We start from the raw sequence: 12,479 nt of genomic DNA, 5'->3' as shown, positions 1-12,479 counted from the left end.
ACAATAGAGTAGGTGCTCAATAAATGGTAGCTATTATTATTATCATTATCATTATGATTGTTATTTACTCTAAATTGGGAGCAGTTTAGGGTATGTTTGGAAGATAAAGCTTTTACAAAAGGTAGGAGTGAAGCCTTGAGTGCTGGTTCAAAGATTAGAAGTGCCTGTATTCAATCACTCAATGGCTTCAGGCTGTGATCACCATTTGAGGGAAACCAGATCTTCATCCTGCTACATCCTGGCTTCTGAAAAGGGGCTGCAAAAGACAGTATGGTTTGCAACCACATTTGCCATTTTTTGCCCTTCCTCCCATGACAGGCTCAATCCTGCTCAGGGAAGGCAGCAAGGTATCTCTGCCTACAGAAAGAGAAGAGCCATCAGATTTTCTTCAGATCCTCTAAGAACCAGGCAGGACTTTCATGTTTGAGGGTCAGTTCTGTCTCCTCCACTCAGCTTGGATGTAAAGATTAATTCTGTTCATCAGAAAGGGAATCTCGAATCCCATGTCCAACTAAACTCAATTCTCCAAACATTTTCTAAGCAATATATATATATCTATATATCTGTCACTAAAAGGGGCACACAGTCACACAGGTATAGCTGAGGAGACATTGGCACATTCATGAAAATCTTTAGCTGGCCTTCAGGAAGAGTTCATAGTCACGAGCACATTCATGAAAAACTTTAGCTATTAGTTTCTTCCTAAGCATTTGCCTTCTCCCTGCTCCTCTCCTTGGGTCTTAATCCCTGGGAAAAGGCTTTGTCTGGAACAAATATATGAGAAAAGATTGGGATAATTAGAGGTGGTGTTAGAAAGCAGTAAATGCAGCACAAACACTTCTACTGCCAAGTTGTGTTTCAATGTAAAGAGAGGACAGCTAGTCCTCGGACTCTGGAGACAGAAAAGGCCTTTAAGCAATCCAAGGCTTAACAGATGGGCTTCAACAAATAGTATTAATCCTCTGAGGCTCTCTGAAACACTGATATGGGAACAGGAGGGATTGCAGAGACTACAATCCCCAGAATGCTAAGCGAGGAAAACGAAGCCAGTGCTGCGACCTTTGGCGTGATGTGTATTTCAGATAAGGCGGGCGAAGGACTCGCCTATCCCCCGCCCAAGGAGGGGGCGGTTTCTCGAAGGCAGTCGGTAGTTGTAGTTTTAAACTTAGCTTAAATTTGTAAACGAGAAGGTCGAGGGGCCTGACGGGATTTGTAGTCTACGCGGGAGGCGGGTGCGCACGCGTAGCTGGGGCCGGGGCGGGGCCGCGGCACTGCGGTGAAAGCCGAGGCAGCGGGCAGGCGAGCCGGGGGCGGGCGGACATCTTGGGATCTGGAGAGTGGCCGGGCCGGCAGAGCAGGGGCCTTGGACACCAGGTGAGCTGGGTATGTGGCCTTACGGAGGAGCGGGAGGGAGGACGCCGTGGGTCGCCTGCCTCTCCGCCCAGCTTTGCACGTCCCTGCACTGCGCCGGGTGGAAAGCTGCCCACACCCAGGAGTGGCCTCAGCCTTAAGACCCAGGAGGGAGCTGACGGCGGGGCGGGGGCGCCTAGGGTGCGGCTGCAGGACGGGCGGGGAGCGGAGCCCTCCACCTGACCCGCCGGGTACCTCCCGTGAGAGGGAGACCTACTGGAATCCGCCCAGAGCAAGGACGCCGTGCGGCGCCCCCCTCCCTAGGATCGTGACAACCCCCCAGCCCTCCGCGCCTCCTCCTCGGTGCAAGGACAATTCCCCCATCTAGAACTGTGGCACCCTCTTGTGCCGCCTCATTGGACTATGACAGGTCTCACACAGTGCGGCACTCCCTCCTCTCAGGTGGCACCCCGCGGCTCTTCTTCCTCAGACCTGTCATAGTCCCAGCACCGCGTGGCACTTTTTCCACGATGTTCTCCTCCCCAGGGCGAAAAGCCCACCACACCCTCGTGCCTCTGCTCCTAAACCCCAAAGCAGGCTCCATCTCCCCAGCTTTCCTTTATTCCCCACTGTCAGTTTCTCCCTGTCGGTTTTTCCTTCTCAAGGCCCTGATCTTTTCCATACTGGAAACTCTTTCCTTTAGGTGCCCCACCACCCCTGTTTGCTGCTGTGGGCTCATTTGAGTATACTGCCTGGCCATGGCTGCCAGTCTTTTCCCTTAACTAAATATTACATTCCTGTTTAGGGCCCCACCTTTTGTCCTCTGGTGCCTTAAGCTACCTACCACTTGATACCTGTGGACTTGGTTCTTTGCCCTGGGCTCGACCTCCATTTTGCATCTCTTTTCCCAGCCCCTTTGGACTGGGTATGGGATGTGTCCACCACCTCGAGAGACCTCTCACTGGTCCGGGAGGCCTTGACAGCCACAGTAAAAGTCTGCTAAACTACTCCCTGTGAAATTAATACCAGGGTTAATCCAGGAAATCTAGAACCAAATTAACCCCTTTTCTCAAACAGTCCAAATTAATTTGACCCAAATAATGTAGATAATTCAGGCATTCTGACATCCCTGCCCCTTGCTTATAGGCACTCAGGCCAGAAATGAGTTACTTGGTGGGCCTGGAATCACAATTTCAGCTAGAAGGATCTCTTAATTTTATGAACCTGCTCCCCACCCCACCCCAAATCCTTATTTTTATTGCACTCCGGAGCTTTTTGAAAGAGGAGTAGTCAGAAATAACTGTAATAAGCAGGGTCACTGAAGTGTGATCTGCCCATGCTAGGACCTTTCTCTTCTACTCTTTGCGTGTATATCTGACTGCCTGGAAGAGGTCGAAGCCACATTCCTGGGTCCATGTCAGGCCTCCCTTCCCTCCTCCTCCTCCTACCCCCACCCTGCACACCCTTTCCTGGAATGTTTAGACTTCTGTGAATTAGAGTGTCAGAGGTTTCAGGCCCTGCTGCCTTCTCAGAAGGGTAGCGGAGTCTGAGAGATTAGATGCTCTCTATAAAGGTTGTGCCTGGGGGCCCCAGGCTTGAACCAGCTGGCGTAATTCCTACCACCAATCCTGCAGCCACCAGCGGCAGCGGTGCCCAGGTCTTCTCAGTGACTCACTGGTGGGAGCCTGAGTGAGAGTCTGCACAGGAGGGGGCCTAAAAAGAATCCTTGCTGAGCTCAGCGCTGTGAGGAAGGGGCTGGGGCTACTCTCTGGCTCAGCTCCAGAAAAGGGAGCATCAAAATGGCCTTAGAATCCTGGGCCTAAGTCCCTCTCCATTTCTTTCTCCCATCCAGTTTTGGATAAACAGGAACTGGAGCCTAGCTAAGGGGAGGGGCCTGTCTGGGAGGGCTGCAGGGTCACTTACTAGAGGGTTGAGTCAGGAAAAAAGTGCCAGTGACCTGCACAGCCCCACAGGGGACATTGACAGGGGTTCTGAGGTCTTCCTTACCCTGCCCCCGCCTGTCCTAGGTCTGTTCTCAGAGCGATGGGCCGCGGAGACTGAGCTGCCGCCATGATTGGAGGCTTATTCATCTATAATCACAAGGGGGAGGTGCTCATCTCCCGGGTCTACAGAGATGACATCGGGTGAGTCCCCTGGCTAAGCCAGCTGTGTCCCACCATGCCGGCTCCCCGAGCCCCAGCATGCAGGATCAGGTCTGTTCCCACCAGAGGCTTGACTTAGGCCACCCCCACGCCTCGATGCATCCTGTAAGCTCAGCTAGTGTAGCCTGGTTCCCATTAGGTCTGGTATTATTGGCTTGGCAGCCAGCTTGCTAGCCACTAGGAGTGACCTATGGAATGGCATGGTCCCCCCAGCCTTAAGAAGTCCTGCCCTTCCTGCCTCCTGTTTCCCTTAGTTACAGGCCTGGTTGCTGAAGATGAGTGCTTTTGCCCAGGCAGGTTGATCTCCTTTGAGGAGGAGCGAGATCTGTCTCTAGTGGGTGGAATTAGTGGCCGGGCTGGCTCTATCTAAGCCGTGCTCTTAGAAGTTCTTCTCATGTTGAGGACCTTCACTGGATTCTCTTGAAAACCTCTCCAGGCTGCTGAATCCTCTCCCACTCCCTTTCTCAGGAGTCAGATTTCTGACTCAGCTCTTTTCAGTTCCTCTAGGCCATTCCTGGAAGAGAGGTTGTGAGCAAGCTTGAGGCACTCTCTAGGTCATTGAGGGAAGGGCAGGGAGGCCATGCTGCCCTTTCTGGCCTATCAGAGTAGACCCAGAACAGCTCCATGTCCTGGGTCCCTCAGACCCAGGAGCCACAGCCTTGCTTCTCATTCTGCCCCACCCTGCACGCCATTGTTCTTTGCTGACTGAAGGGACCGATCCTAGCCTCAGCAGCTCTAATGAGATTAGGCTCCTCTGATTCCTGCTGCCCTGTTCTTTTTCCTCAATGACCTTGAGATAAACAGTCTCAGGATGGGCCTGTTGCAGTGCCCCTTGCATCTTGGCTCCCTGGCTGATAGGCTGGCCTAGGCTTTGTGGCTGTTTGTCCGTTGGCTGGTGGTGTGGCATGAGCTAGAATTGTGGCAAGGCCTGGCCTGCCTGAACCTGGCTGACTGGATCCCCCAAACCCTGTGTCCCTCCTACCCTGGATGGACCTGGGCAAGCCAAGGCCAGGTCACACACCACTTTGCCTGTCTTGTCTGCTTCCACTTCATGGTGTGTGCCACCCTCCCAGTGTGTCATGTGTCTAACCCTCTCTCTTGTTGCTGTCACTCTCCTTTTCTTGCTGGCGTCATTTCTCTCATCCCATCTCATTGGCTGCTGTAGCAATAGGTAAGCGGCCTGTCAAGCTGCTGCCCAGGTACAGGTGGGTGGGGAACCCTGGCCCCCCTCATTGTTTTCATTCATCCTTTTTCATTCCCTTAACTCACTCTGGAGTTGGATCCTGGACAAGAATGGGTGGCACAGGTCCAAGGCCTCTTGGTACTTCTCCTTCAGTAGATTAGAACCTTCTCTGAAGTCATGCTGGCTTTGTCTAACTTCTGGAGGAGTCAGCCTTTCCCTTTGGTGGGATCACTAGTGGGAGGACTGGAGAAGAAGCAGGGTCTTTTTATGTCCTGGGCCTGGAGCTTACTGGGAATCTAGAGAGGTGGCAGCTGGGGTATGGCTGGGAAATTGGGGCCAGGCCTGGGAGTCAGGAATATTTGTCTCTAAACCTAGTGAACCTCACTCTATTAAGGTGACATCTGCCCTCTGTTATTGCCACTTCCCCATTTTTCATGGCCTTCAGACACCAGCCCAGCTAATGCCTTCTGCCCATGCCCCTGCTGGGAATCATAAGAAGGGAACCACCCTAGTGGTTTAGGCATTGGCTTTAGAGTTCGTGTCAGACTTCAGCAGTGAGGAGGGTGGGGCTGTTAGCAGCTGTGGTTGATCCCCGGGGAGGGGGGCGAGGTTTGCCTGGGCTCTGAGCAGCCCCTGTGTACCTTTTTCCCTCAGGAGAAATGCAGTGGACGCCTTTCGGGTCAATGTTATCCACGCCCGGCAGCAGGTGCGCAGCCCTGTCACCAACATTGCTCGCACCAGCTTTTTTCATGTTAAGCGGTCCAACATCTGGCTGGCAGCAGTCACCAAGCAAAATGTCAACGCTGCCATGGTCTTCGAATTCCTCTATAAGATGTGTGATGTAATGGCTGCCTACTTTGGCAAGATCAGCGAGGAAAACATCAAGAACAATTTTGTGCTCATATATGAGCTGCTGGATGGTGAGGCCGGTGGGGCAGTGGGCCTAGGGTGGGGATGAACCTGACTGGGCCTGGCCTGAAGGTGGAAGCAGGTCTGAGGCTCCAGTACACTCTGAACTTTCTTTCCTGAGTGTCTGGTCTCTTGGGCTAGGATCTCTATGCCCCTGAGAAGGCCAGTTCACATCCAGACCTAAGGGCTGCTCTGAAGTGGAACACAGAAATAGGCCAGCAGGTGGGGTAGGAGAAGTTTTGGTCTTTCAGGGGGCTAGAAACCTGACTGTGCAGTTTGGTGGCCAAACCTACTATATTTATCTTCTTACCTTTGTGGTTTGGGCCTTAGTTCGCTGACTGTCCTCCCAGCTTTCCATCTCAGCAGCTGCTTCAGAGCCTGGGGAAGGTTGAGATATTACAGGCCCCTTGGGGTGCACTGTTACCTCTGTTCCTTTGTAGGGTGTGATATAGGTGTGAGTCCTTCCACCTTCCTAACAGCTCTCTATTTTCTAGAGAAAACAGGGCTCAGGGCTTCTTGACCTGTCACCCACTGGCCATGTGACTTTTCTGTTGATTATTTGAAAAAAATCAAACATTGGAATTGTTTTCTTATGAAGCACAAATCACAGAGTAAATGCTACAAAGCTGGAATATTTTGCTGCAGATGATCCCACACAGTCTTTGGGAGCTGTGCTGGTCAGACATGTCCAGGCCAGGGGAGGGACTGGAATGAAGGAGCCTCAGCTTTGTCCAGGGACTGATGATTCCCTTCCTTTTGCAGAGATCCTGGACTTTGGCTACCCACAAAACTCTGAGACAGGCGCACTGAAAACCTTCATCACCCAGCAGGGCATTAAGAGTCAGGTACTCAAATTGTACAGACCACCGTCGGGGTGGAGTCCAACCTCCCTTCATCCCAGCTGGCCCCCAGGCCTTGTCCAAGCTGACTCATGAACCCGCCTGCCCATGACAGGAAGTGTTGGCCTGAACCTCCTTGCCATAACTGCAGGCTTGTTTTGCCCTGTGTGGCCCTCCCACCCCCGGAGAGCCAATTCAGCTGATCTCTGTTACCAGGAATACAGCTCAAGCAGTTTCCTTCTGTACTGCAGGGAAGGGGGTGTGGGCTGCTCTGGAGGCCTGGTGTTCCTTAGGAGGAGAAAGCTTAGGCCTTCTTCTAGGATCCAGGCCTCATAGCCTTTTCCTTTTCTGCCTCCCTTGTTGCTTCCTGTGGGCACCGCGCTGGCCTGCGGCCTCCAGCATCAGGTAAGCTATTCACTCAGCTTCTACTCTTGCAGCTTTGCTTGTTTTGTCTAGGCCCTGCCCTGTGGGGATTGCGGGGGAAGATGGGTTACAGGTGGGGACTAGAAGGGAAGGGGATGAGGGTGGAGTGGGGATAGAGAGAGGATGATTGAAAGGGGAGGGGAGTGAGGCCATTGCTGTTTGTCTCTACTCCCATGTAGACAAAAGAAGAGCAGTCCCAGATCACCAGCCAGGTGACTGGGCAGATCGGTTGGCGGCGAGAGGGCATCAAGTATCGCCGGAATGAGCTCTTCCTGGATGTGCTGGAGAGTGTGAACCTGCTCATGTCCCCACAGGGTGAGGGCCCTATCATGGTGAAGCTGGAGCAGGGTCAGGGTAGAATCCTCGGCCTGCCTGCCAGACTCAGCTGCTCCCCTGTTTATCTCTTCTATCACCAGGGCAGGTGCTGAGTGCCCATGTGTCAGGCCGGGTGGTGATGAAGAGCTACCTGAGTGGCATGCCTGAGTGCAAGTTTGGGATGAATGACAAGATTGTCATTGAAAAGCAGGGCAAAGGCACAGCAGATGAAACAAGCAAGAGGTACCTGAGGCGGGGTAGCTAGGGGGAAAGGGTGGGCCTTGGAGGGTTCAGTGGGACCTGGGGAACCACAGTTCCTTCTGGACTTCATTTCCACTGTAATTGCAAACCCTCTCTTCCCAGGGGTATGCTTGGCTGGTTGCTTTTGACACCAATGCTAAAAGAGATGAGGGGATTGTTCTCAGCAAGACCCCCTTTGTTCAGTCCCCAGGACCAAGGCCTCCTGTGTACATACTGATGGCCTCTGCCTAGTGTGCCTGAAACACCTGAGTCCCAAGCAGTAGGGCTCTTGAGAGATAATGAGCTTGCAAAGCTTCCCCTCATCCTGAACTCTGGGGCAGGGACCTCTGAGGCAGAAAGCCACATTCTGCCAGCTTTCCATAGTCTATGGTGCCAGCCTGGGGTAAGGAGTCCTCCCAGCCTGACACTTGCCACTCTCCTGTATTGATGAGGAAACCTCTTCTGCCTTTGCTTGCAGCGGGAAGCAATCAATTGCCATTGATGACTGCACCTTCCACCAGTGTGTGCGACTCAGCAAGTTTGACTCTGAACGCAGCATCAGCTTCATCCCACCAGATGGAGAGTTTGAACTCATGAGGTGCCATTGGGCTGTGAGGGGGCAGGGGATGCTGCTGGCAGAGAGGGGAGACAGGGAGCGGGACAGACTCTGTGGTGCCAACCTTGCTTCCTATCCCCAAAGGTATCGTACCACCAAGGACATCATCCTTCCTTTCCGGGTGATCCCACTAGTGCGGGAAGTGGGACGCACCAAACTAGAGGTGAAGGTGGTCATCAAGTCCAACTTCAAGCCTTCACTTCTGGCTCAGAAGATTGAGGTGAGAGCAATGGACTCGGGGAGGAGGAAGACCTTGTGTCTAGGAATAAAGGCAGCTGATGTCAGGACTTGATAGAGCTCCCTGACAGGTGTGTCACTTCTAGGTGAGGATCCCAACCCCACTAAACACAAGTGGGGTACAGGTGATCTGCATGAAGGGGAAGGCCAAGTACAAGGCCAGCGAGAACGCCATCGTGTGGAAGTGAGTCTTTCCTTCATGAGGCCATAGCGGGGCTCAAGTTGCCATAGTGTACCCTCTTGTTACCCTCATCCTTTTAAGTGTGGGGTGGGAGGGATAAGTGTACCTTCTCCAGGAGCTTCCCAGGAGCCTCTGCTTATACTTTCAGCCCTTATACCTCTGTCTGAGTGTGTACATGCTTGCACTTGGGTTCACACATGTACTTATTTTTCAGGATGCTTTGGCATTTCCCCACTTGCCCTTGTAGTATCTCTGTGAAATAGACAGAGACAGAGCAGAGGACAGTATGCCCAAATATCTAAGCAGAAACTGTAGGCCTCAGTGCTAAAGGAGTAATAGACCCAAGGTTCCATAGAAGTGGTTATCAGGGTCCTGACCACTTTTCCTTGTCCTGGCATCTCCTGGCAAGCTCCTGGGCTCTCTCCCACTTAAAATGGGCAACTGCCCCAAGCTACCACAGCTGCTTGCTGCCCATTGCCCCTGTATTTCCAGGATCAAGCGCATGGCAGGCATGAAGGAATCGCAGATCAGCGCAGAGATTGAACTTCTGCCTACCAATGACAAGAAGAAATGGGCCCGACCCCCCATTTCCATGAACTTTGAGGTACGGCAGAGGAGGGGCCTAGAGCCATGGCAGGGTGTGTTGGGAAAGACCTTAGAGATCATTCAGATCAACCTCTGCACCTTAGAGATGAGGAAACCGAGGCCTAGAAAGGGAAAGTGACTTTAATTCACAGACACATTTCTTCCCCCTTCAAGCCTCTTAATAGAAAGGCTTTTCACACTGAGAAAAATCTTTGACCTCTCTTGGCTTGTCATAAAACAGTTTTTTGAAAAATTTAGATTGTTTGAATTCCAGGTGAGAGGCTGGGCATGGTGGCTCACGCCTGTAATCCTAGCATTCTGGGAGGCCGAGGTGGGAGGATCGCTTGAGGTCAGGAGTTCAAGATCAGTCTGAGCAAGAGCGAGACCCAGTCTCTACTAAAAATAGAAAAAAATTAGCTGGGTGTTATGGCCAGCACCTTAGTCCCAGCTACTTGGGAGGCTGAGGCAGGAGGATCACTTGAGCCCAGGAGTTCGAGGTTGCTGTAAGCTAGGCTGATGCCATGGCACTCTAGCCCGGGCAAGAGAGCAAGACTCTGTCTTAAAAAAAAAAAAAAAAAAAAAAAAAAACAATTTCAGGTAAGATACAAAGTTTACTTATAGGCTGAGTTTGCTTTGTACATATTAAGCATATAATTTTCTCCATCTTATTTTTTAAGTTCATAATATTGAGCAGGATAAATATGTTCTAAGACAGTTTTTTGCTTGCTGTCTCCTGCTAATTAAAAGAATTGATTTAAGTTGTCATAGGCAGGGCCTGACTTCAAACCCAAGGTGACTGCTAGCTGCTCTTGGATATACTTTATTTAGTAACCTCTCAGAGGGCCCCTCACCACCCGAGTTTCCCCCAGCTTCTTCCAGGGCCCCAGCCATTCAGACACCTGTTGAGATGACGTAGCACAGGGACTATAGAACGTCCCAGAGAGTGGCTGTGAGGGGAAGGGCACATTCCTAATTAGAGCTGTCCCTTGCCCAGGTGCCATTCGCACCCTCTGGCCTCAAGGTGCGCTACTTGAAGGTGTTCGAACCGAAGCTGAACTACAGCGACCATGACGTCATCAAATGGGTGCGCTACATTGGCCGCAGCGGCATTTATGAAACCCGCTGCTAGCTGCCTAGTGGCAGCTAGCCCACCTCCCCACATCTTCTTCCGCACGTTTGGATACCACCCCCTTTTCCACCCCCCACCACCACACAGCAGTGTCTCCTACTCCCCCTTGCTTTGCTGCCTTCCCTTTGCACCAGCCCGAGTCTAGGTCTGGACCAACCACTTTGCGAATGGGACTGGTGGAGCAGTCCCCGGGCTCCCTGGGCAGGGTAGTTCTGGGGCTCCTGCTCTTCCATCCATCTGTCCTGGCCAAGTGCCAGGCTCTGAGTTCTGTGACCAAAGCCAGGTGGGCCCCTTTTCCTTCCCACCCCTGTGGCCATACCTCTAGAGTGGGAGGGTTGGCTGCCCCTCACTTCGGAGCTCCCCCAAAGGCCAGTAACAGATCCCCAGCCCTCAATCTCTGCTTTGGGATAGTGTGAGCTTCATTTTGTACGTGTGTGGTTTTGTCCAGTTCCAAACCCAATAAACTCTGTAGAGCGGAGTTGTTGGCTGTTGATGTGGGAGTTACATGGGGAGGGGAACTGGTAGGACTGCTCTTCCTAAGATTTTGTATTCTGAATACTCTCAAGGTTCATCCCAATTGTTAGGCCCCTCCTGGACTATCCAGCTCTTATCCTCATGGGTTGTTGGCCCAGGTCTCCTGACTCAGCTAAAAGGAAAACAGCCTCAAGGGCAAACAGCCCCACAAGGCCCCAGTTACCCTGAGGGTAGATTCTTCTTTCCTTAATTTTTTTTTTTTTTAAGAGAGGTGGTCTTGTACTCCTAGGCTCAACTGATCCTCCTGGCTCAGCTTCCCAAGTAGCTTGGACTACTGGCACTCACCACCACTCTTAATTTCATCCTTTTCCCTTTTACCCAGGTTTCCCAAACTTGGGTGGGTGGGTGGGTGGTAGGAAAAAAAATTTTATTTTTCCTAGGCCTCTTCCAAAACAACTCCCTTTGATACCTCCACCCCTCCAGATAATTGTGTGGTGAGTTAGTCCCTGAAGGACAGGATGTATAAAGCAGATTTTTCCCTTACCAGTTTTCCCTTGCTTAGTTTCAACTTTCTCACACTTAAAAAATCTATTAAAAGCCGGATGTGGTGGCACATGCCTGAAGCAGGAGGATTTGAGGCTGCAGTGAGCTATGATTGTGCCACTGCACTCCAGCCTAAACAGCAGAGTGAGACCTCAACTCTATTTTATATTTTATTTTTTAATATTTTTAATTTTGATTTTTTCCAACTCTTTATTTTTTTCAGCCAGTTGTAATCTTTTTGCTAATGGAGAGACCTCAACTCTAAAAACAAATAAAAAACTAGAAAATTTCAAACGTAAACAGAAGTAGAATAATCATGTTCCATCATCGAGCTTCAGCTATGATCAACTCATGGCCAATTTCTTAAAATCATCCAGTCTTTGTTCACTTAACCCAGGTGTCCTATAAAATTTTCACAACTTCCCTCTGGATCCAAAAAGGGCCCACTGTAGTTGGTTAATCCTTCTTAAATCTTACAATCCGTACATTTCACCTCAGCTCTTGCAATTTTGTTGAAGAAAGTGGACTTCTGTAGTTTCCCCATCAGAATATGCCTGTTACATCCCCATGATGTCACTTAACATGTTCCTCTTTGCCTGTGTTTCCTATAAAATAAATATCCAAATTGATTCCTCACAATGGCAATGTTTAATCCAAAAGAATAAATGGATACTGATGTAATTTTAGGTGCCACTTTTAGAGCCAGCTTGGATAATATTCACGTTAAATATAAAGTAGTAGTGTCATTTTGGGTAAATTCTTAACTTCCACCTGAGGGAATCGGTAAAAGGCTTTTACTGTCATTGACATTCAGGGTGCAAAGAAGTCTGCTTTGGGTGTAGGTAGGGAATAAATACCAGTGAATTCATACAAGCCACGTTGACCTGGTTTTCTTCCCCTTGGCGGTGGGTGAGGTTGTGCCCTGGGGTGGTGGAAGAACATAATTCGCAATAGTCGGCTGAACTGCCACGAAGTGTGAAAGGACTGAACACAGGTCGCGTGGGGTGGAGGACAGGGTGACTGGCCACCAGGCTGAGAAGCCGGTAGGGCCTGGGGACCGGCGAATGCACGAAACGTAACGGGGGCTTCCGAGAGGCAGGGACCAGGGTGAGTCAGCAAAGCTCTCGACGGGTTCCAAAATGGACCTGGTTGGGTGCCCGCGGCACCAGACGCGCCTCAAGGAAGCGCATAAAACCTCCCAAAGCCAGTGTGTTTTATCTGTCGTCTGTCTCTGGGAAGGCTCCCACCCACTGGACCACCTCACTCCCTGATAAACCTCGAGCTCCCTTGCCT

At 51.1% G+C, this 12,479-nt stretch overlaps 1 protein-coding gene across 1 annotated transcript; it reads left to right on the top strand.

Moving 5' to 3' along the window:
• Positions 1-1,214: 1,214 nt before the first annotated feature.
• AP2M1 (adaptor-related protein complex 2, mu 1 subunit) lies at positions 1,215-10,647 on the top strand. The gene is made up of 12 exons (XM_012640728.1): positions 1,215-1,374; positions 3,378-3,494; positions 5,350-5,615; positions 6,367-6,449; positions 6,843-6,848; positions 7,046-7,181; positions 7,283-7,424; positions 7,900-8,019; positions 8,122-8,257; positions 8,361-8,458; positions 8,948-9,059; positions 10,035-10,647. Exons 2-12 carry the CDS (start codon positions 3,421-3,423, stop codon positions 10,167-10,169), a joined length of 1,308 nt encoding a protein of 435 aa, XP_012496182.1. The 5' UTR covers positions 1,215-1,374; positions 3,378-3,420; the 3' UTR covers positions 10,170-10,647.
• The last annotated feature ends 1,832 nt before the right edge of the window (positions 10,648-12,479 follow it).

The sequence above is a fragment of the Propithecus coquereli genome, unplaced genomic scaffold, assembly GCF_000956105.1.
Source record: "Propithecus coquereli isolate 6110/MARCELLA unplaced genomic scaffold, Pcoq_1.0 Scaffold10, whole genome shotgun sequence".
Lineage (NCBI taxonomy): Eukaryota > Metazoa > Chordata > Mammalia > Primates > Indriidae > Propithecus > Propithecus coquereli.
Note: the sequence above shows the minus strand (reverse complement) of the source record. Positions and strands in the feature narration are given on the sequence as shown.